Source organism: Camelus dromedarius, chromosome 16 (genome assembly GCF_036321535.1).
Source record: "Camelus dromedarius isolate mCamDro1 chromosome 16, mCamDro1.pat, whole genome shotgun sequence".
NCBI classification, from domain to species: domain Eukaryota; kingdom Metazoa; phylum Chordata; class Mammalia; order Artiodactyla; family Camelidae; genus Camelus; species Camelus dromedarius.
In genome coordinates, this window is record NC_087451.1 from 25,177,594 (window position 1) to 25,202,451 (window position 24,858).

Below are 24,858 nucleotides of genomic sequence, written 5' to 3' on the forward strand. Positions count from 1 at the left end.
TATTGTTTATCTGTGGCTCGACCTGCGAGCAGCCCAGGAATCAGCATTCGGGGAGCTGGGCGAGGGAGCGTTTCTGGACCCACCCCAGCAGCCTGGTAGGAGTGGACAGACAGTGGTACTCTGAACATTTCCAAAAGAAATTGTATTTTTCTTTAAAAACAAAAAACTAAACAAAGTAAGGATATTTGTATGCGAAACGGTAGACTTGTTGCTCATGATAGAAATTTTCCAGCCTGACTCGTAAGTTGTAGTCGCAGAGGAGACGTGCTACCCAGACTCCCCTGGGAGGAAGGATGCGCAGCCCCGTGGGGGAAGTACAGTCAGCCTCCAGCCCCCTGCTCCTCCAGGGCATGAGCCCGCCCAGGCTCACGTGCTCCTGGGCAGCCCCAGCAGGTGACAGAGTGAGCTCAACTCTGTTTTGCTCCAGAGCTTTCTGCTGGGGTGTCCCAGGCGTGGTTCCAGGCATCACAGTCCTCCCTGGGCCAGTCTTGGTTCCACCCCCTCCTGTCACTGGTCAATCCCTAACGATCATCTTGCACCCCAGCTCCAGTCAGCGACGTTTCTGGAGAACCCAGCGGGGACAGCTGTGTTTGCATTTCATAGATATGTAATTTGCAAGGGAAGCAAAAAACTAGGCTGCGGTGGCACGCTGATATTGATCCTATTCTTTTCTGAAGTTCTAGTGAATCCATTGTGGTTGAAGAAGTCCTGTTCCTTATAAACGCAGTAGATTCTGTTTAAGTTGTTGAATGAAATTGTTTGAAATAAAAAATTGTTCATTTCCTTTATCGTCACATCAAACAAATGTACTTTTTAGGAGTTTTGCTATTTCAGATGCTTTATTTGGACAACTGACTCGTGATGTACCCTGAAGTGTATCCCTGTAATGTTTGCAAATATTCTTTATTTCAACCATTAGCAGGAACAGAACATGATGGCCAGTCCCATGAGCTACACGCTTAGCAGTTTTAACTTTTAATGATTCAAGTTTTGAACACGGCTTGGATCCAACAGTGATAGCCATAGCAAAAATAAGCCACTCATGCACTTTAATATCCAAAAGAACAAGCAACCCAGTCAAAAACTGGGCAGAAGACCTAAAAAGACATCTCTCCAAAGAAGACAATGCAGATGGCCAACAGGTACATGGAAAGGTGCTCAGCATCACTACCTGTCAGAGAAATGCAGATCAAAACTGAGACATCACCTCACGCAGGTCAGGATGGCCATCATTAAAAAGTCCACAAATGATAAATGCTAGAGGACGGTGTGGAGCAAAGGGAGCCCTCCTACACCGTTGGCGGGAACGTAAATTGGTGGCAGCCACTGTGGAGGATAATACGGAGTTTCCTTAAAAAACTAAAAATAGACTTACCATATGATCCAGCAATCCCACTCCTGGACATGTATCTGGAGAAAAATATAATTCAAAACGACACATGCAGCCCCGGATTCCTGGGGAACCCTGTCCTTCCCTCTGGCCCCTGCAGGCTTGTACAATGCCACCAGCTGCCCTCAGTGACCGATCTTGCAGGTCACCACTGTGGTGTCAAACCGCCACAGCAGAAGTGAAACAAACTGAGTTAACCAGCTTCCTTGGGGGAAAAAAAAAAAAAAAGGGAAGAAGACATTTGATAGGACATTTGAACAGATGGTGGAAACTGCGATTACATGCCTGTCTACTGTTCTATCAACTGATTTCAAACCTTCAGAGATAGAGTCAGAGAAGGTACATTTGAAAATCCTCAAATCAGGATTGTCACAGAAACTGAGATTGACACTAGCAGAGAGGCGCTAAACATTGTAGTCAGTTTACCAAACCCAGGATGCCGCTTGCATGTGCGTTTGGTAATAACAGACCAGTATCAGGGAGGCCCAGTCCCTGGCTTGCGATGATCGTTCAGGGCCTCTCGCCTAAGAGGGGCCGATCAGAGCCCCTTCCTTAAGAGTCAGGGTTTGAGGACGGTGGCTGTGAGCCCTTCTCTCCTCCCTCCCTGTTGAAAGAACACTGAGAGTGAAGAAAGACACATGTCTCTTCCAGCCCCTGGCCCTGCTGGCTGTGTGCTTCTGAGGCTGTGTCAGGGGACCTGAGAGCCACACCTGCATCGCGCTCTCCGTTCCTCTTTCGCCTTTTTGCCTTCTTGCCTTCGGCATGGGTTATTTGCTTACCAATCTAAACATTCCTATTTAAACATTCTAAACATTCCCACCCCAACCACTTCTCTTCAGTACTGAGCTCTGAGGTCAGAAATCCTCTGGGGTTGGGAAGGCATTTAGCCCAGGGGTACTGTGTGTCCTGGGTTCAATCCCCAGCACCTCCATCAAAACAGATAAATAAACCTGCTCCACCAACCCTCTGCACCCTCCTCCCCCAAGAACAAGACAAAGAAAAGAAATCCTTCTGTGTGCAAGCTGCAAACTTTATTTTTCAAAGCAGCGGAGTGTTCATGGGCCCGTGCTCAGCCTGCATACAAAGGACAGGATGCAAGTCTGAATTAAGGGTGTCTGGTGGCTTCTTAAAAATGTCTCCATAATGTCCTGTGGGGATGTCATTTTAATGATATTAAATATTAACTGCTCAAAATTGTATATTAATGACTAGCTTCAATTAGCGTCAATTCCTAGTGGATGCGACCTTGTGAACAGCGCTGGGTTATGAATTATGTCTTATGCATGAACTCAGCTGACAGAGGATACACCTGTCCTCATCTGGATCGTGAGGTGACCAGCAGGAAGGTCCCAGAGGGGACTGAGGCCCCACGAGGCACCTCAGCTGACAACCCTGAAACCAGCAACTTTTGTGCCTCTGGACAGCTCCTCCTCCCCTCCCTGGGGTGTTAGCTGTTGCCAGACAGCGGGTGGGAAAGGCTGTAAGACTTAGTTCCAATGTGTCAGCCCTCCTGTGGCTTCCCTGCTCTCCAGAAATTTTATATCCATTGCTTCTGCAGAGAAAGTTCTAGTCAGTGAATTCTCCAGGTGACTATTAGATAAACCGCCCTTAATGGGGTGTAAGCGGTCCAACCCTGGAACCGAAAAGCTCTGATTCTGTTCACCCAAGCACCACCTGGGGAGAGGACAGAGGAGGAAGGGGGAAAGATCCCAGCACTGGTCTGGCGTTGGGTAAGTGTTGCCTAAGGCCAGCTTCGACCTCATTTAACCTACCCCACAAACAGTGCTTTGTACAAGCCAGGCACTGGTCTAAGCTCTTTCTACATCTCACTCATTAAGCCTCTTTTAACAAGCCAATGAGGTCGTTGATGTTATATGTTCATTTTACAGATGAGGAATCCTAGGCAGGGAGATGGAGTGGCTGGTTCAGGTTCCTACGGCCTGTAAGATACATCTCCCAAAGAACTGCTTTTCAGTGAATGTTGGCACATTAAATCCTATATCCTACTTAAATAGTCATAGTTAAAGACACAATATAAAGAATCTTTCAAAGGGGTAAGGAATCACCTCCAAATGATTTTTTGTGTGTATGTGCAAACTTGCTTCATTTGCTCTTAATTTTGAAGTCTGCAGATTTGCCCAGGGTCTAACAGTCACCTGGGTCAGATGTTGAAGCAGAGAGAGAATTATGCAGGGGCACAGAGGTGGGATAAGCCCAGGACCCCGCATTTTAAGGGTTTGAGGAAGGCGGAATTCCTTTCCAGAGATTTCCGGGGCCGACTGCCTAAAGTTGGAGGTTATTAGGGTCCCTGTCCGGTCTTCAGAGATCAGATTGAAGGAATAGGCCACTGCGCGGGAAAGGTACGAGGCCCGAGTTTTCTATGACATTTTCAAGCATTCGGTTTATAGAATGGTTTCGTAAGACAATTTCCTTGAGGGAAAGTTGACAAATAAGTTCCTTGTGGCTTAAACTTTAATAATTAGGTGGGAAAAAAAGCTCCCTTAAGCCATGCAAGGTATGTGTGAGGTCACACCGGCGGCTGGGAAGCATGGGTTCTCGAGAGCCCTGAAAGCCTGCAAAACGAAGTCTGCGTGTGTAAGTATTTTTCTGGGAGGACGGTCCTGAGCTGTCATCGGCTTCTCCCAGAAGCCAAGCGACCCCGAAGGCTCAGATCCCTGCCCCACACCATCTCTTGAGGGACCCTGAGCGGTGAACGCAGAAGGGTCGCGGAAGACTGGCAGTTTGGCAGCGTGAACTCTGCTTTGGGGGGCGAGAGAAAGGCCGGGCTCTGGGAGATGTTCCTTCGCCCTCACCGCATCCCCAGGGTCCACTCTGCACAGGGATGCCCGGGTCCCTCCCTCCCGGGACTCCAAAACCCGCTTCCGCGAAGCCCGCCTCCCAGCGGGTCCCGCCCGCGACGCCAGGCTCGCGCGCTCGCTCCCTGCCTCTGCAGACGGCCGGGCACTCATTTTCCCGGCGGAGGGAGCGCCGGCCAAGAGGCGCACTGCGTCCTACAAGAGGCGCTGACGTCGCGGAGGGCCGGCAGTCGGCGTGGAGCGGCCGGCGCGCGCGCGCGCGCGGGACTCCCGCGGGGCAGAGAGGCGCGCGGTGACTGGGCCGGGCCGGTGAAGGGCGGCGGCCGCCGCGGCATCAGCGCCCCGGGCGGAGAGGCTGAGGCGCCGGCGGGCAGGGATGAGCAGCACCGGGGCCCGCACCTCTCCCGGGCGCGCGCGCGGCCCCGGGGGCGCCCAGTGACGGCGGCGCCTAGGCGGCTTCGCCAGGAGCCCGCGGCCGGCGGCGGGCCGGCATGAGGAGCGGCCGGGGTCGGGCCAGGCCTTGCTGACCCCGGCCCCGCACGGCAGCCTCCCCCGTTTCTGCCCGGCCTCTCGGCATGAGCGCCCGCCGGGGCCCGGGGCCGCGGCTGCCCCAGTCTGGCGGCCGGCGGGCGCGCTCGGGGCCGGGGGGCCCGCGGTGCTGATCCGCCCGCGCCGCCGCCAAGCCCCGGGGCGCGGCCATGGAGGTGGTGGGCGACTTCGAGTACAGCAAGCGGGACCTCGTGGGACACGGCGCCTTCGCCGTGGTCTTCCGGGGGCGGCACCGCCAGGTGAGCCCCGCCGGCCGGGCCGGGCGGGGCAGCGGCGCCTCAGGCGGGGCCGCGGCGGATCTGAGGCGGCGGCCGGGGCGGCACCTCCCTCCGGAGGCCCCTCCCCCACCCGGGGCGGACCCCTCACCCCACCCCCACCCCACCCCCGGGGGTCGGTAATTGCAGACCCGGCGGAAAACCGGCCGGCTTCCCGCGAGTCCTGGGCGTCCTCCGACTCGGGGCGTCGCGTTTTCCAGCGCGGGTCCCCCGACGGCCCCACCGCCCGTCCTCCCCCGGGGCTGGGCCGGCGGGCGGCCGGGGACGCGGAGCCCAAATCAACCGGAAAGCAGGTTCAGCTTTTTTTTTTTTTTTTTTTTTAAAGATTTTTGCTGTTTCGCAAACAGGGTCACACGAGGCTTCAGAATCTAAAGAATTTGGAAAGGCACCTCGGGAGTGGAAATAATCATAAAGGGGTTGGAGAGTTCTGATTGTTGCCGGGGGTCATGTCCGAAGTGGGCTGGCCTTCTTGCTTGTCCCGTAAAGTAATACCTACTTCTCCTTTATCATGAGAATAACTTAAAACTCAAGAAAAAAGTAGCTGGAACACGGCTTCATCCTGCCAGGCTGTCAAATACGGTTTTAAGTTAACCATACCACCTCCCAGGTTATCCTCCATAACTTTTAAGTAGTTGTACACTGTGTTCTGTTTTCACTTAATGCTTGTTACTACGCGGTCCTCATATTTGTTATTTTTACCGGGGCTCTTGTGGGACATTAGCTTGCTGCAGCTTTTAATTTATAAAGCCATTTTCTTATTAGAGATTTAGGTTCTGTTCATTTTTCTTCTCAGAGCTATACATGAATTTGCTAAAAACATCTTCATACTTAGAAATATTTTTTCTGTTGACTTATTCCTGTGGAGTAATTTCTGGGAGTAACGGTGTTTTTCCCTTCCAGAAAACTGATTGGGAGGTAGCAATTAAAAGTATCAATAAAAAGAACCTGTCAAAATCACAGATACTGCTTGGGAAGGAAATTAAAATCTTAAAGGTATGTTTCTCTATGTGGTGTTTCATACTAGAATAAACTTAAATGAATATGTAATGACATCCATTGCCGTTTTGGTAGTTGGACCCGAGTTTGAGAATTTTCACCTGTTGTTCTCATTTTTTGCTCAATTTTTTGAAACATTGAGTACTTACAAGCTATTTTAAGAATAGATGTTTGTGGCTCTTGGCCAGTCCTTAGAGAGATTGATGAAAACTGATTTTAGCTTCTCATAATTCCTTTTCCCTACTTACTGTATTGTTGTTTGAGAAGAGGAAGGCCTTTCTTATCCATGATTTATCTCCTCTGTTGATCCGTTTCATGGTACAGTATTTTTTGGAGAACTGGGTGCATCAGGATCTTTTTTTCCTTATAAATTGAACAAAGTTATTTTCCTTGAAAGTGGTCTTTTTAGATCACCCACAAGCAGTGTCATCCAAGTGGGACACTTTGAGGCAAAAAAGGGTCCCATGGTCAAGTCAGTGTGGAAAATCCTGTTTACTAAATCCTTCTTGGAGAGTCACAAAGCACTTGACTCATTAAAAAAAGTCAAAGACTTAGGCAGTGAAGAAACTGCTTTAGGTGTATTTAACTCAGTGTTTCACAAACCAGCATAAACAGAGAACCCTCATCTAACATTCATCAAAATTACTATGCCGTGGACAGCTCTTTGGTAAGAATTACAGTTTGTTGAACTTTGTTGACTTCGTTTTCTTTCAGGCATTGTAAAATCCTGCTTTTTAAAAGTACTGTGGAACTTTATGCCTCTTTTGTTGTTAGAAATTGTATATTAAATCTAAGAGACTAGCAGAAAGCCTGTGATCATACTGTGATGTTTATTTTGTAAATGAGAGTACTCACCTTGTTGAGTCTAAAAAATTACGGCAGTGAAAAAATACATAGGCCCCAAGTGAAGTTTGATCAGCCCCATTTCTTATTCTTAGGAGACTGAATTGTTCTAATCTAGTAACAGAAGTATAGATACTAGAAGTAGTATAAATGGATATGTGTTCATGTGTGTGCATATGCTTAAATTAATTTCATTTGCATATGGAAATGTTGTAAATAGAATAAATGCAAATATTTTGAATTCTCCATTTTCTTAACAGGAACTTCAGCATGAAAATATTGTAGCACTCTATGATGTTCAGGTACCTTATTTTGGATTTTTAAAAAATATTTGTATGTTAATAAAGAACTTAAAATTTTTTTGTTTCATACAAGTTTTAAGTGAATCTAAATAGAAATAGAAAATTGCCTTATTCTTGTTGAAAAGATAATATAGCTTGAGTTCCATATTTATTAATGAAATTGTTTAAAATAGCATAGGGCAGTAGGATAAAACAATGTACTGCATGAGTAAACTTATTAACAAATGTTAATATGCTACAAGACTAGTGTTGTTTTTGGTCTAGTAGAGGAATATTGGTGCTGAATCTAGCATTTCTGTGATAAATTTAGAAAGGACTATTGTGGGCTATTCAAAAATCACATAGGGCTTTCTTCTTACTGTGAAAGCAACATTTGCTAACGGTAGAGATGTTAGAAAATAAATGAAATAAAAACAAGGAAACTGCATATTCATCACCTAGATCTCTCTGTGGTTATCACCGTGGCATACAGTAGAGTCAGAAGCCTGGGTTCTGAAGGTACCTTCTTCTAAGGCAGCGTTTCTTCTGGAGATCCTTTTAAAAAGCCCAGTTTGGGAGAAAAGTACTGTTTTTGGGGTGGAGCACCAGAGCAAGTAGTTGGCTTATATTTTGAGGCCATATTGTGTTAAACAAATCCTCCTTGAATAGTGGGGTCACACTTGGCTAGTGTGTGTTCACCCCGAGAGCCCTGCGGACCTGCTGCTGGTGGGACAGCCCATCAGCCTTTCCCTCCACTCTGCTCCAGAGCGACCAGGGTACCCAATTTACTGTGTTTCCCTCTTTTGTTTTGTTTAGTCTGGACAGTTGAATCCCAGTAAGGAAGTGAACATGTTATGTGATTCTGCTGTATGTTTTCTAGCTAAAACCATTTCTGTATACAGTTGTGCTACTCAGATTCATTCATTTTGTGAGGTTAGAGCAGCGGCTGTGAGCCAGGCATTTCTAAGGCTAGGAGAGAAGCAGTGAGTAAAGCAGAGTCCCTGCTCTCAGCCTGCTTGTTTTCAGTGGACTGGCCTGTGCGTGCTTTTTAAAATATATCGCCATTTTTCATGGAGTCATATCATACCACAAAGTATTGATGTGACTAAACCCATGTTATGTTTAGGTTTTTCCCATTATACAAAAATGCTGTGAGGATAATACGTACTTTCTGAAGATATCTGATTATTTCGTGTAAGTCCAGCTTCTAGAATTGGAACTATTGGGACAAATGGATGAACGGTTGTAAAGTTTTTGACAGTAGTGTGACTTCCCTCCCAAAACAATGCAGTCTGAAGTCGTGCACAGAAGGTGCGCGCTGTGGGTGTGTTTTCTTACCCATTTAAATAAGCGCAGCTCCCTCCTCCACTTGAGACATTCAAAGCAGCGTAGAAAGAACGGGGGAAAGGTTTCCAGTCAAAACCAATCTGATCTCACAGTCCCTACTGAAATGTCGATTCTCCTCCGAGCTGTTTGTGTAGTTAGTTGTCTCAGTCTCTGTAGACAGAGGGCACCAAGTGGTACGAGTCAGTGCCTCGTACAAAAATTGTTACGTATTAACTCTTAATGCCCCCGTGTTTGAGAGTACAGGAAATCCTGTCAGCTGCAGAGTAGACTTTGCTTCAGAGTAGAGAGTTTACTTAGATTTTGTCTATCAGAATGAAAAACGTTTTTCAGTCCTGGTTTTGGCTGCAGAATGAGATACCATTAAGGAGAAAATGTACTCAGAAAACTGAATTATGAAACTGTTGGAAATTTCAAGGTGACTACATTAAAATGTTTGTTTTGTGCATTGTGCACTAGTGGAACTCATTTATAAAAATAAACTTAACAACTATTAGCCACATAAACATAGTCTTGAGCATTGGGATATAGAGTAAACAGAATCTGGATCTAATAGTTGCGATTTGCTCCCTTGATTCTGACTTCACCAAGGAGGGTGGGATGCTTACAGAGACTGGTAGTCGTTTCATCCACTGGAAACAAGCACCATTTTCCCTGGCATTCATTCGTGGACATCCATCTGAAGTTGATGTGTACACTTTTATAAACTGAGAACTTTTGACATTGTCTGTAATAATCAGGCTTCAGTTTAGATGACGCTTAAAAAGAAACACATCTCCCTAATTACAAAAATAATACATGCCCGCCTTAAAATGCACCAACATTGTTGAAATGAATAACTTAGAAAGGAAATGGTAATTCCCAGGTATAACCATAATTTGTCACATTTGTTTTAGAGGGTTTTTTAACCTTTTTAAAAATTGAAGTATAGTTAATTTACAGTGTTGTGTTCGCTTCAGATGTACAGCAAAGTGGTTGAGTCATACATACATGTCTAAATGCATATATGGCTCTGTAGTAATTTAATCAAGTGGGAGAAGAGGAAGCAAGCTTCCCAGGCAGACGAAGCCTTCTGTGAAGAGATGGGTCTGAAGGGCTGGAAGGAGGAATGTGATGGGGACGCAGGGGGAGTGGGGATGTGGTGATGGGTGATGCGGGAGGCTCAGTAGGGGCCATGCATGATCTTTACTCTAAGGACAGTACAAAGCCATTATAAGAGTTTTAAAAGCAGGAGGGTGATGTCATGTCTGTTTTTCAAAAGATGCATATCTTCGTGTCCTGAGCATGAGATAGGTATAGTCAGTTGGGAATACTTACCTGCATGAATGTCAGTGATCTGGGTGAACATCCACCTGTTGGTAATTTTCAGTATAGTGAGGAAAAGATTCATTCTGTAGATGACACTGGCAAATTGAGACATCTGAGAAAAAATAAAGTTGGATCTCTATTCTCATCATTTTCCAAAGTGATTTTCAAGTGAATTAAGAATGTAAATATATAAAATAAGCAATAACAACCTTAGAATAATATTTAGATGACTGTATATAATCTAAGAGCTAGAAAGTTATTTTAAATCAAGAGAAACTTGGAAGCCATAAAAGTAGGGACATAGAAAATTTTTTAAAACTTACTTTATGACAAATAATACCGGGAACAAATTGACAGCCATAAAAAGGAACAAACTTGATAAGTACCGTAATGTGTTAGGAATCTCAAACATTAAGCTGAGAAAAAGAAGCTAGCTACAGACAGCTACTGTGTGATTCTGTCTGCGTGCGTGCGTTTCAAGAAGAGACAGAACTCGGGGAAAGCAGAGGAGAGGCTGCAACTTGGTATCAGGGGCTGATGGTATGTCTGGGCGAGTGTGGACCTTCTGGGGCTATGGAAATGCTGTGTTTTGTTTTGACTGGAAGGGTAGTTACACAGGTGTATACATTTGTCACAACTCATGACCTGTACACTGAAATCTATACCACAATGAAATGCAAAAAAAATGCAAGAGTAAATAATAGCTTGAGAAAATATTTACAATACAACAGGTAACAGGCTAATATCTAAAGCATATAAATCCTCTCACAGATTGAGAAGGAAAAGACAACCCAAAGAGAAAGTAAGTGAAGGATATAAATTGTGGTTCTCATAAGAGCAGTAAGAACGGCTGATAAGTGTAGGAAATGACATTCATGAACAAGTGGGGAGATGTAAATTAACGTAATGGATGTCACTTCCCACCCTCCAAATGGGAACATTAAGAAGTGCAGCAGTTCTCACTGCTGGAATTGGGGAGGTATCCCCGATTCCCAGGTATCACAGGAAAAAATGTGAGTTGTTAGGATATTTTTGGAATGATGTCTGGCGATACTTTTGCTTCCATACCCTAAAGAGTATTCTTGACATTGCCGTCAAAGTGCTCTTGGTAATGCAAGTTAGGGCATCCTAACTTCTCTGCTTGGACCCCTGCAGTGCTCCCCCCCCCCATTTCTGTGAGTAAAATCCAAACCCGTTACCCCCTCCTATGCACCTTCCTGCTTCTGTTCCATCCACTCGGGCCTCCTTGTGGGCCCTTCCCTGCTTTCCCCCCTCCTGGTGACTGTGTGTACAGTGTACGCACAGAATGTGTGCGTACGCACACATCTCTGTCGTGTACACAGATACAGTTTCAGCCTGCCTTAGGTCTTATTCAACGCATTGCCAATGAAGCTTTCTTTAGCTGCCCTAAATAAAACTGCAGCCCCTCCCCAGCACTGTCTATCCTCCTTTCCTACTTTTCTTCCAAAGCACCTGTCACCCTCTAACATGCTCTATATACTTACTTCACTTGTTATCTCTCTCCTGACCCTTCCCTCTGAGAATTTAAGCTTAGAGAACAGGGCGTGTAACTCTGTTGGCTTACTGCTATATCCTCAGTGCCTAGAACAGTGTCTTGTATATAGAAGGTAGTTAAATATTTCAATGAGATGAGACATCTGTCACCATTAGAAGTACATATGCTTTTACTAAGCAGCCCAGACTCCTGGGCATCTATCCCGTAGCCATAAACGCATGAGAAGTAGGATAGATGTCCCAGAACCAATGCAGCATTGCTTAGAATGGGCAAAGCTGGAGACCAGAGAACGTCCCTCACTAAGGGAGTGGCTCAGTAAATGACAATGTGGTCACACTGTGACGTATCACATTATTAAAAAGAGTTATCTATGTGCAGTTGACTTGGAGGGATTTCTTTAGTGTATTATTGAATGAGGAAAGCAAGAGTCAAACATTTATATATGACATCCCATTTTTTCAAAGTAAAATGTGTGTGTGTTTACCTTATGATTGTATGAGTAGGAGAAAGGCTTGGAAGGTTGCAAACCAGATGTAAACATTGGCTGCTTGGAGAGGTGAAGATAATTGAGCAGAAAGATGGAAATGAATTATATTAAAATTAAACTCGCAGGCTTCCTTTGGGTGTGACTGTAAAGAGCTGCATGAGAGCGCTGGCGCGCTAGTGGGGCTTCTTTCAGATGGTGAGACTGAAGTGACTCTTTAACTTCCTTCCTTCAGATTTTAATGTGATCGAGTTTTTGCAGTAGGCACTTTTTTTATACTCAAGAAAAAAAAAAGCTTTCTTTCTGAGGGGAAGAGGGAGAACCCAGCTTAGCTTGCTTGCATTCTGCAGCCTTTGGGCAGGCTTCTGATTATTAGCATTCCGGGCATTTCCATGCCAGTTAGGGAGAACATATGCAGGGCATTAGACCGAACAGTTACGGTTGGAGAAAAGGGGATTCTCCATTATAAAGGAATGGGTGTAGGAGCTTGTGAAAGTATGTTAAAACACTGGCTGCTTTGGGGAAAGTGGGCAAGGTTGGCTATGGGGTCACCACGTTGCAGGTGTTTGGGTGGGTGATGTCACCAGAGGAGTTGGAAAGGCGTGGACAGGTTGGCGAGATGGTTAGGAGATAGGGTTGTTAGGACTTGGGTACGTGAGCTGTAGCAGGTGAAGAAGAGGGAGTCACAGTTGGCAGCTCTTTGTCGTATTTTATTTTAGCCTCTTTTTGATACATGGAAGTTCTTACATAGTAAAATGTTCCCATCTGTTTTTGAATGACCTCTAGGTTTCATATCATGTTAAATGTTTCTCCACCTCGAGATTATACAAATGATCCTCCACGTTTTCTTCTAGTACTTAGGAGTTTTCGATATTTACATCTTTGATCTCTGCAATTTATTGATGTGCGAAAGAGTGATATAGTGACTGAGGTTTTTTCCCGGAAAGTTATCCCAAGCTTTTCCCTGGTTTTGAGTATAACTGTAGAAGAGGATGCTGTCTTCTTCAGGACTGTTTAAAAGAGTTAGGACTTTAACAATGTGAAGAATTATGGGTAAATCAGGTTCAGATTAAGTGGGTACTTAGTTATCAGCTTAGAAATTTATTGGAAGTGAGTGTTGCGTTCCAGTGTATGTTTTTTCCAGCACCACGAAGCTGTTAACCCAATTCTGGCACTCCCTGTAGTTAGCATTAGATCCCACAGGTTAAGGGCTCAATCCCACAAGACTGTCTCCCACCCTGTCCAGACACTAACTGAAAATTCAGGTTGTTACCGGTGCTTGTGGCCAATCTTCTAGATAGACCATAGATGTACTATAGATTGGCTATAGATCTGCATTTCTCAGGCCCTCCTTCTACAGCGTCTCAAAGAACTCAGAGAAACATGTCACTCACCGGATTACCAGTTTATTGTAAAAGGATATAGCACAGGAACAGCCAGGTGAAGAGATGCTCAGGGCAGGGTATGCTCTCTGGGTGTGCCACTCAGCAAATCTCATCGTGCTCACAATCACAGAGGCTCTTGGAAGCTGTCCTTTTGGGTTTTTGCAGAGGCTTCATTACATGGGCGAGACTAAGTCGTTGGCTGCTGATGACTAACTCAGCCCCTAGCCTGTCTCCCCACTCCAGAGATCAGGGCTTGGGTCTGAAAGTTCCAACCCTCTAATCACAAGGTTGGTCCCCCTGGCCACCAGCTCCTGTCCTTACATGGCCTAGGGTCTTTCCAAAAGTCACCTCATTAGCGTAAGAGACCTTGATCATTCTCAGGAAATCCCAAAGGCCTAGGAGCTCTGTGCCAGGAAGAGGAACATAGACCACATATGTATTCCGTATTATAAACCTCAGCATTATGTATGTGTTCGGAATGTTTTGGAAACCTTTTGTTTAATTAGTATTAATGAGATAAGGATTAAGGAAAAGTTTTCTGCAGTCCCTCGTTGGTTTGTGTCAGGTCAGTGAGCTAGAACTGGCTTCCATGGATTGTATTTTGCGTCTCTGTTTTTCAGAGTGTGATCTAAGAGGAAGAGTCCTCATGGGAGTAAGGAAACTGTTTCTGTCAGTCTCCTTTTACAGTGTCAGTCAAGCCGCTTTTTCCTTGTTAACAGCACCTCTCTGTAAAGCGGGGATGTCCACCCGGCCCTGTTTACTCCCAGGATGCTGTGAGGCTCTCGGACCAGGTGACCCCAAGGGGAGCGAGTCTTGGGACCGCAGGAATGGTGTTTCTTTCCTCTTTCCTGAGGGGTAGAGAACAGATCAGGAAAAGTAGCAGAGAAATGTGAGGTCTGGGTCTGAGGAGCCAGAAAATTTTCTTTCTCTTGCTATTTACTTAATCATCTTTAATAATCTCTCTTTCTCTTACTGTTTGCTTAACTCTTATTATTTTGCATTTCTCCACTTCTGCTTCTTTGAATTCTGCTGAAGAGAACTATCTACTCATATTATCTGACTTACAAAATTCACTTTACACTTATTATTTTTTAAAATACGAAAGTAACAAGCTCTCAGTGGAAAAACAGTTCCAATGATCTAACAGTGTGTACAGATACACCCTCTTCTGATGCCTCTGTTTCCTTTTTCCAGAAGTTGTGTGTCCTTCAAAACTTAATTTTTTAATGCATATATGTGTGTGTTTGCATACAGTCAACTTACTTTTGAAAGCAAACACTCTTTTTTAATTGGCCCTGTGTTGAGGGCATCTTTTCAACTTGAGACCTCCTCATAACTTTTTTATTTTTATTTTTTATTGATTTACCATGTTTCAGATGTACAAGAAAGTGATTCAGTTAATTTATACACATGCACACATACCCACTTTTTCAGATTCTTTTCCGTTCTCCACTGCTTTTTAGAGAATAGGTTTTTTATCTTAGGTGATAAGGACTTTGAGTAGGGAAACCCACTATGTTTAGCTTCGCTGGTGGACGTGCTGGGGAGTCAGTTGAGGATGTCTCGATTTTAGAAAGGAGAACAAATGTATGTTCAGCTTTGGAAAACCCTCCGTGGTCTGACTCCCAGGTCTGTTGGCCTCACTTTTCATCCTTTCTAACCCTCCAGGTGTCTCTTCGAGTTCTTCCTTGGTGCTCCAGTACCGTTTGAGTTATGATTTGTCTCTAGGTGGCTGATCGGTTTTATTGAGAAGTGGACCTTTTGTCTCCTTTGCTGGCTCTTCCCTGGCTCCTGCGGCTATGCCTGCTCCGGGTTACTCAAGGGCTTCGTTTAAAGGATGGGCTCTGTTTTGAAAAGAGGGCCTTCCTAAGAGAGAATGATTGAGCCTATTGAGATTTTCGTTGCTTTAGAAGTGGACAAAAGAAGGTCCGCCCAAGAAGTCAAGGGTTGAAGTATTTCTGCCTTACTTACTACTTATTGAATGAGTGAACGAACGTGTGGGGAAGCTAAGTGGTTGCACGTACCCCGCCAGGTTGTGGAAACCGAAAGGGAACTGGATCTCATCGTGTTGAGGGAACAGCAGTTCCGTGTCTCCTCGGCCCCCCCTTAGCAGCTCCGCCCTGTCCCTTCTCCTCAGTAGTCAGGATGTGGGGCAGTTTTGTGACTAAACAACACTGGTTCCAGATAACATACTTGTCATTTATACTTGGGAAGAGGAAATTTTTGTTGAATGTTACGTTTAGTGATTTCTCTGTGTTTTTAGGGATGATAGGATAGTTTGGTTTGGATTTGATCAGGTTTTGTGATTATGACTAGTTCCCAGTGGAGATGACTAAATCAGAAATATATTTTTGTTTTTATTTTTTGTTTCTTTTTGGGGGGAGGGTAATTAAGTTTGTTTATTTATATGTTTGTTTATATTTTTGGTGGAGGGACTGGGGATTGAAGCCAGGACCTCGTGCATGCTAAGCACACGCTCTGCCACTGAGCTACACACACCCCCATTTTTATTTATGATAAAAGAAAAGAGCATTTACTTCTGGCAGACTTGCCCTTCTAGCCTGCGGGCGCTGCCTGCTCTGCTGCTTTCCTGGCTCCTGGTGGGAGTGTGGGGGGAGGCGAGCCACTATTGAGGCAGGCGGCCTGGCTCTCGTGCACTGGGTCCTGCTGGGGCAGGGAGCAGAAGGCACCGCCGTTCTTCTGAGGGGGTGAGAGGATGGGGCGTGCTGTGTTTTAATTTCTTATCTAGTCCTCTGGAGAAATGGGTGGAGCGAATCACCTAAGTCGCCAAGTTTCTGGCGTGCAGAATTCAGTTCGGGTCCAGACCTTTGGGAACGTGCCGAGTCCTTTGTGGCAGCCCTGCATGCTGCTCCTTGTTGCAGGATGTGCTCTGTCAAGCTGTTGTGAGCCTCCAGCTTTTGTCTCTCATCTGTGTGAACTGATGCTTTTATAAGATCTAGTAAAAATGCAGTGTTATAAACACAGTAACACAATAAAAAAGGACCTATAAACAGATGTCCAGAGTTTTTATTATTAGTTTCAGCAGACATAAAATTACTTTGTCAAATTACTTTAAACCTTTTAAAGTTCTGACTCCTAATTTCTATAATTATCTCATTGTGGCCAGTACAGAATAGTGTGCTGACTGGCACTTGCCCGTGACCTGCACACTGAGGAGCACTGCCCTAGACCTGCCCCTTTTTGCCCTTCCCCTCCTTGTGTTTTCCCATAAGACACCATACCCTTGAATTCGGGGTCTTGGTGAAGCCAAGTGCTACTGGAAGGGTTATCTCTTGAATCACATTTGAACATCGGCTCAAGTTAAGCTGTAGGGAAGCCCAGTTTAAATTTTAATTAACACTATAAAAATTGAAGAAATCAGCCTTTGAATTACTTACGCAGGCAACAGACCTGGAGTTAAAAGAATCTGAGAGACTGGGTAGAATTTCTCAAATCAGTTCCTTAAAATCAATTTGCTACCAAGACATGTGATAAGAAATCTTCCCTTTGCCAGAAATTCCCAAGTAATGTGATTGCCTCCAAATACACATAAAAACAAGAAAAACAAAAGAACTAAGCGTCCTAGAGCATGTATTCCAGAAATCAGATTGTGCATTTAGTGTTGCCAGGGAGGATTTATCAAGTCATTGCTCCAAATCATAAACTTTTCAAACTGGGAGTCCTTCCCTGAGGGCCAGAGAATCTTTTTTTTCACAAGTAGTAAATTTACCATAACCATAACCAAACGCTGAATCTTTCTTTAGTGCTTTCCATGAACAGAATTGAACTTCCTGATAACTATGTTTGTATCATTGAGGATGAGATGTTTATATCGTTGGAGGATTTTAAATTTCACTTCTGAAGGATTTTGTGATTTCACTTTACTTGTTTAAAATGAACATGTGTACTGTTTTTATTAACTATTGTGATTTTTAAATTTTGTGCTTAATTTTTTCTCTAATCTAAATCATATTTAATATGTTTATTTTTCAGGAATTACCCAACTCTGTCTTTCTGGTGATGGAGGTAGGTGGTATACAAGTTCTTGTTTAATTAGCTTCATATTTCTTTTGATTAATATGTACTTTAAAAGTGACTGGGTTATTTGAAAATTTGAATTAATAAAGTTGATTCAGTGATTTAGATCCTACTTTATAAGGAATATAAAATTTTAAAATGTAGATTCTGTAATTCTTTATAATGTAGTTTCTAAAAATGTAGATTCTATAAAATGGTTTGTTTCAGACCAGATTTACATTATATGCAAGTGTACTCTTAATTAAAATTAAATGATAATGGATTGAATTAATCTTAATCAGTATTTTCATTTTAATTACTTTTTCTTTTATATATCAGTATTGCAATGGTGGAGACCTGGCAGATTATTTGCAAGGTAAGTTTTTGTCTTCGCCAGTGTTTAGTATAGTACTGTAGTCTGTTTAATCACCAGTTCCTTCTGAAGTATGCTACCCCTGCTTTCTGTACTTGTATAGAAACAGTCAGTAAATATTTGTGTATTTGTTTGACTGTGGTCACTTTACTGACTGACTCTTGTTTGCTGTGGTCTTGCTTCTCAGCCTTAATTGTGTATGAGTGTTTATGTACGTGTGCCCCTCTCCCACAATGTTTGAGAGGTGGGTCCTCTCCCCAAAAGAGAAAAACCAATAGGCTTTCTCTTCAAAAGACTCTAGTGGCTTGCTATCAGTGAACCTTTGTCCTTTCATTTCCTTCAGAATTAAAAAATAAAACATAATGGAAGACTGTATCTAAGAATGTATTTATTAATGTGAATGATTTTTGTAATTTTTAAAAATGTTCTTAAGGATTAAGGGTAACAAATTATTTTGTGGCACAAAGGTAAGATTTTAGTACTAGATGCTGCTTTGAAATTCTGTATCTGTAAGTATATCCACATAGGATAATAAGCATTCAGATCAGGTTATGTCCCTCAAAAGTATTTTTTTAATGATGTTGGATGAGGCCAGCACCTACTTGCTGGCCCCTTGAAGATGCAAGGGAAACAGACAAAAAGAATAGTAAAAAGTTCATAACCCAGCCTGGAAATAGATCATGGCAACTCATGGTAAAAACATTAAGACATCACCAGGTACACCCACCAAGGGTCTGGACAGCTCACAGAAGAGGAATAGCGTATTTAAAGTGTTCACCTGGTAATCAGAGAGTGCAGTTAAAAATGAGGTTTTAAAAACTTTTCCAGTATAAAATATTGGGGAGATTTCAAAAGCTGTGTAGAGAATGATGTGAAGAATACTTGTATTACTCCTCCCTCCAGGTTAAAAAAGAAATTCCACATAAAGCTGAGGCTCCACGTAGGCCCTTCTGAGGTCCTGCTCCTGTCCCTCCTGCTTGGGGACAACCGTTATCCTGAATTTGGTAGTTTATTCCATGCGTGTGTTTGTATTTTTCCTGAGATTCTTTTTTAACAAATTATGTTAATTTGGTAAAAAGATTCTTCAAAATGTCAATTACTAGTGGAATGCAGAGACAGGCACTTTCTTCACTACGGGTGGGCAGGAGTTGGAGCTCCAAGACACCTTGTTCCACCTTCCAGTCAGTCTCTGAACCTTGAGATGCTTTACGTTGGCAGTGATCAGATAAAGGCACCTTTCCCCTGTGGTCAGGTTGAGGGCCACCTTATCAGTTTAGAGCCCTCACTGGAATATCAGTTTCCTTCTTTAACAGAAAGATGTAGGCATTGATACGCAGGTGTAGCTGCGACAGCAGTTTTGTCCATGAGGTTGGACTCCGTATTTGATGTTCCAGAGCAGCAGTGTTAGCACAGGGGACCAGGAATGAAGGGCTTCCTTGAATGCTGGAGGCAGGCAGGCTGGTTTGAACCGTTCCGTTGTGTAGATCACTTAATTGCTATGTGATTTTGGTCGACTTGGTTAACCTCCCCTGGTCCCTGTCTGCCACTTGAAAAGACGTGTGAAATAAATTTGGTCTTCAGGGAGTTATCTAGAGCGGGACTGTTCCATGTGGTAGCCACTGACCACGCAGGGCTGTTGAGCTCTTGAAATGTGGCTAGTCTGAATTGAGAAGTTCTGTGGTGGAGAACACACTTTGGATTTTGAACGCTTCATAGGAAGAAAAGAATGAGTATATCTCATTAGGCTTTTTATATTGATTACAAGTTGAAATAATATTTCAAAAGTATTAGGTTAAATATATAATATTAATTTTACCTGTTCCTTTTCACTTTTTAAAATGTAAACTATCAGAAAATTTAAAGTACATTCGTGGCTCACGTTGTATTTCTGTTGGAGAGCACTGGTCTGGAAGATCTGGAACGTCCAGTCCTGAAGGTCCAGTGCCCTTATATCACAGCTCGATTGTTTAGTTCTCTTATCTGCTTTGGTAAACACAGTGCTTTTCACATTTTCAAAAAATGGAAAACATTCTATTAATAGCAAGTTTAAAATAAAATCTAAATTAGTTGGTAGGTTGTATTTTGGCATTAATTGCAGCAGACACACTGAGTGTGGCAGCTACAGCTGAGCCATCCCACTTGTTCATTCATTTGAACAAGTTTTGATGGTAGCTATGCCTTTAAAATATTAAGTTTTTAACTTGAAAATTTCAGTTTATGGGATTGTGTTGAGCATACATCCCGTGTTCATAGAAACGAGAATTTTTACTACAGTTTGTATCCAGAAACAGCCTAAACTAGATCATTACTTTTCTCCACAGGAACAATGTTAGAGTTTGGACTCTGAATCAGATAAACTCTGTTCTGTTCAGTTCAGTAGTGTGTCGTAGGGCAAGGCTGCAAATTCTAAGTGACTGCAGTCATTTAAAGTAGCAAAACTTTTGAACCCTAGGATGAAAATGCAAATGAATGAAATGGAGAAAACACATTATCCACTTGATCCGTATTATCCATATCAATGGAATTTAAGTAAAGCATTGCAAAAATAAAGGTTTAGTTTTATTGATTTGACCCACCTGCTAATGTGCAGGAATTTGTGTTGCCATCTGCAAGAAAGTGGATCTGCAAGAACATAAGTATACTCCAGAGTTAGATGATGCTCACTCATTTCCAGGGGTAGGATTATGAAAGAGTTCGCTTTTTATATGTTTTAGTGTGTTCGGATTTTTTTTTTACAGTGAGCATCAGGAAAAGAACCTCAAAGAATTTTAAAAAAGGGAATCAGTTAAGAATAGACCTCACATAAGAAAGTATTTGATAATTTTTAAACCATGGGATTTAGTTTATTTGACGATGTTAAGGACATAAAATGTCACTTCATGGTCGTTAAAATGATTTTAAAACTATAGTATTTCACCTGTTCCAAGTGATGATGTTATTTCTGTCTGTCTTAATTGCATTTGAAAAGATTATAAAGAGCATATTCTAGAGTTGTTTGGGCAGAAGTGTGTTCACAAAGGATTTAAATGGGGTCATGGATATTAAGTCCCTAATGTAGAGTCAAGATTTTTAGATCCATTGGAATAAAATGTACACTGTGTATATATACTGAGTACTAATTATGTACCAGGCCTTTTAGTAAGATCTTTATTAAATGTGCTGTCTTGTGATTAGTCTATTTTCAGCTTTTCATAGTTGAGGAGTGGGCTCAGAGGGGTCATCTTCCAGGGTCACACAGTAGGTGGGTGCAGGAGCTGGGGTTTAAACAAAGGCAGCCTGACCACAGACCCAGCTCTGTTGACCATTGCAGGCCCTGGTGCGCACGTAGGCACACTGCTGCTCACTGAGCAACGGCCACCCTCGAGTTGTGCTCCTGCTGCCTCTGTGTTGGTGGGCACATGTCTTCTTAACAGGTGTCTTTGGTCAGGAGAGATGCTGTGGAGGACAGAGTGGGGAGATTAAAGGAGACAGTGTTGGACCACGGACCCCTGACATGTCTAGGTGGTGGCATTGCCCTAGTCGTGCCAGCCAAGCATTTCACCTGTTTTTAATTTGTGCTCAGGTAACAGTTGGACCTTTATCCCTGGTATTTGACTGTGAAGAGGACTTATTTTTGGCTTGTAGAGGAGACTCACATTTGTGGAGCACCTGTGTGCTCATTCTTGCCAGTAAAAATGGGAAAGGAAAACCAAAAAGGAACACAAGTGAAAACAAAAGATGCCCATGGAAATCCATTCTCTTTACAACAGATTGGTTAAAAATTTTGAGATATCTGGTATCTTTTCATAGACTTAAATTGTTAGAAACAATGAAAAAATACGAATCCCAGTTCCTTACTCCATGTTCTCCTTCACAACTCGCTTCTGTTGCTGGAATACACAGGTGATACTTGGCTATGCATGTTAAATGTTTGTGTGGCTCCTCTCCCGCCAGCTAAAGGAACTCTCAGCGAAGACACCATCAGAGTGTTCCTGCATCAGATCGCCTCTGCCATGCGGGTCCTGCACAGCAAGGGCGTCATCCACAGGGATCTCAAACCGCAGAACATCTTGCTGTCTTACGCCAGTCGCAGGAAGTCAAGTGTCAGTGGTATTCGCATCAAAATAGGTAAATGGCCATGTATCATTTCATGCAAAGAACGTTTTTGAGACTGTATTTTTAGATAATTTTAGTTCAGCTTTGTTAGAATGATGAGTTTTGTTGATAGGCTTTTGACATTTTTATTGAGTTCGGGAGGTACATATGGATATGGGAACCCTTTACATTACTGGCGGCAGGTGCTAAATTTCAGACAGGGCCAAAGGGCTCCTGCTAGGTACTCTGGCTTGAATCGCAGCGGGAAAGCCTGCTGCTCCTCCTCGGAGGGAGGTAATGTGTTACGGATGCTGGCAACAAATTAATAACCCTTATTCTTTACAGCTTATAGGGGTAGAGGTAATAGCTCTGTGGTGGACCGCATGCTTAGCGTGCACGACGTCCTGGGTTCAGTCCCCAGTACTGCCACACACACAAAAATACAGTTTATGGGGTTTTAACATGAGGGATCTGAGAGATTATGTTGTTCAGGATTCTTATTCAGCAGTTTTTTTTAGAGCTTTCAAGATTATTTGAAACAGGTTGTAATGCTAGATTTTTTTAAAGCTCTTCTCTTGGTAGAAAAATAAGTTTTTAGCAGTATTTTAAGAAATCTCTGATATTATATAGGTTACATTTGGTATCCAGAGGAGGACAAAAACAGTTCAGATTCTATAGCTGATACTGATGTTTAATGAGAGCAGTATTCATGAATCATTTATTGTAATTAGCATTGTCTCTTGCAAAGCTTGGCTCTCCCATCTTGGTTACGGAGCTGGCAGAGCAGTGCCTTGTGATCACTGCTATTTCTCAGCTTGTTGATGTTGAAGTAGCTACTTTTTTCTTTGGTAGACAGTCTTATTCAATAAGCTTTAATTTCTCACAGTTCTTTTGTGCTCTCTTATATCTTAAAGAATCGTATAATCTGTGTTAAATGTGAGCAAAGGTATCATTTTCTTTTCTCCTTTTTATTTTGTGAAATAGCGGATTTTGGTTTTGCTCGTTACCTACATAGTAACATGATGGCTGCAACACTGTGTGGGTCTCCAATGTACATGGTGAGTAGGTGTGTGCGTCCTCATGTGTGTAGGGTACAGCGCTGTAAGCTTTGGGATTTAAATATAGTGCCTGTTTCCAAGTAAGATGTGATTTTATATCTAGACTGAATTATTAGGAGCATTAATCATACTGATACAGACATCTTTCAGTTTAGCACAGTGGACTGTAAAAGTCATCTTTGCCCATTGGCATTTATTTTTTAAATGATTAGATGTTAGGGTAGAAATCCCCTCTTAGATCACACTGAAAATAGACACTGTTGAAGTGTGGTCGTGCTGTACCTGATGTGTGATCTTAGGGGTATGTGAAAAAACTTTGGGGGGCACCTCTTCAGCTATAGGATGTGGTCACCTGTTGCGTGTTGTTTCTTTTGACAAGATACCTGTATTGTAGAAGTTTTCCATCAGTGCCTTAAAGGCTGAACAATCTTCGTTTTCCTCTTTATCCTCTCATATGGATATTATCAGGTGTGATAGGGTGAGGCTGTGCAACTTCTGAACTAATGCCAAGTATTAGGCCTGTAAATATCTTAATTCTGGAACTTCAGAACCCTGCAAATTGAATAAATGTACCTACTTCAATTTTAAGATTACAATGGGTTTATATTCAAGCAGAATTTCCTCTAGTCTAAACTCAACTTAGAGATCAAGGCTAGTAATCAAAGTTCAGAGTTTTTCTGTTCCATTAGATTTACTTTTTCTTCTTTTTTCTTTTCCTTCAGGAGAAGGAAGGATGTATTAATTGCAGCGAGTAGTGGGGAACACTGGGGGTCTTTCCCAAAGCAGTGTCTCCCGGATTGATGTTTCTTCATCATAATTTTTTTGCTTATTTAATAAATGTTATAATTTAGTAGAATTTAAATACTATTTTGCACTTCTTGAATATGAAATTAGTTTAGCCTTGAACTAATAGCCTTGAGGATAGAATGTTTGGGCTGGTTAGTAAAGGAAATTGATACAGTAAGAAGCAAGGGACAATAAATAAAAATGTTATGCCTGGAAAATAAAGTTTTACTGTCTTTAAGGACATTTGACATTTCTATCTAATGATTGTCTTGACTGATGGTGTTTTTTAAAAGCATCTCATGAGAAGTGGGAAAATACTTGTAATAAAGCAACAGAAATTTTTTTTCTGCTTTTAAGACAGTTTTTATTATTGTGTTCTGCATAATAGATTTTCCATTATTTTGAATGTTTTCTAATGACAGAAAAATGAATAATATAGCAAACACTCATGGACTCACCATTTTTAGAAAGTAATCATTTTGCCATGTTTGCTTTAATTTTTTTTTTTTTTAAGAAAGAAATAATGTTCCAGAGACAGTCCCGCGTGCCTTTTGTAGTCCCTCTCCCGTTTCCCTCTCCTCCTCTCATGCTCTGGACGTAATCTCTGTCCTGTAATTGGTGTGTATTTGCCTTTATTATTATTTTAATACTCTTTCTGTATTTTATGTGTCCATAATATTATACAGAAATGCTGGTTTCTAAGCTCACTTCTTTTCATGCAGCGTTGCTTTTGAAATTTGCAGTATATCTCAGTGTAAGGATGCAGTTCTGTCTTTGTTGCAGTATCGTTTGATTTGGGCACCATCACAGTGTGTGGTTTTCATTTTGGTAGTTCTGGGAGGAGTGTGACCTTTTCCAGTTGATTAACACGTGCGTATGAATTATGTAAATGACGTAACGCCGTGCCCTGAACTGTCCCACCCCAGGCCCCGGAGGTTATTATGTCTCAGCACTACGACGCCAAGGCTGACTTGTGGAGCATCGGGACAGTGATATATCAGTGCCTCGTGGGAAAACCACCTTTTCAGGTACCTCCGTTTTTTTCTCATGTGCTCAGTCTGGGGACAGTCCCCTTTGACCTATAAAACTGGGAATGCAGTTGACCCTTGAACAATGTCGGGGTTAGGGGCACAGTGTAACTTTACGTCCACAGATTCAGCCAACTTCAGATCCTGTGTATGTGTTTATTGAAAAAATCCTCAAACAAGTGGACCCACACAGTTCAAATCCGTGTTGTCCAAGGGTCACTTGTACTTTGAAGGCAGTGGTTTTGGTTCCTTTGTGATTTATTCTGATTTTGCTAATAGGCCAGAACATCTTTTGCTTTGCCACTGTTATCTGCCTCCCTTGGTAGTTGGACCTG

General features: G+C 42.9%; 1 protein-coding gene across 6 annotated transcripts in view; it reads left to right on the forward strand.

Moving 5' to 3' along the window:
* The first annotated feature begins 4,839 nt into the window (after positions 1-4,839).
* Positions 4,840-24,858, forward strand: part of ULK2 (unc-51 like autophagy activating kinase 2) — a 71,539-nt gene continuing 51,520 nt past the window's right edge. For 5 of the 6 annotated variants that reach the window (XM_031467534.2, XM_031467535.2, XM_031467536.2 and 2 more), the window contains exons 1-8: positions 4,840-4,994; positions 5,931-6,023; positions 7,130-7,171; positions 17,181-17,213; positions 17,544-17,580; positions 21,511-21,684; positions 22,636-22,709; positions 24,422-24,523. In XM_031467534.2, the coding sequence (XP_031323394.2) occupies positions 4,905-4,994; positions 5,931-6,023; positions 7,130-7,171; positions 17,181-17,213; positions 17,544-17,580; positions 21,511-21,684; positions 22,636-22,709; positions 24,422-24,523 (645 nt within the window). In that variant the 5' untranslated portion in view covers positions 4,840-4,904. Of the gene's footprint in view, positions 4,995-5,371; positions 5,638-5,930; positions 6,024-7,129; positions 7,172-17,180; positions 17,214-17,543; positions 17,581-21,510; positions 21,685-22,635; positions 22,710-24,421; positions 24,524-24,858 lie in introns of those variants that run through there. The other variant, XM_064495329.1, reaches the window with a different exon arrangement.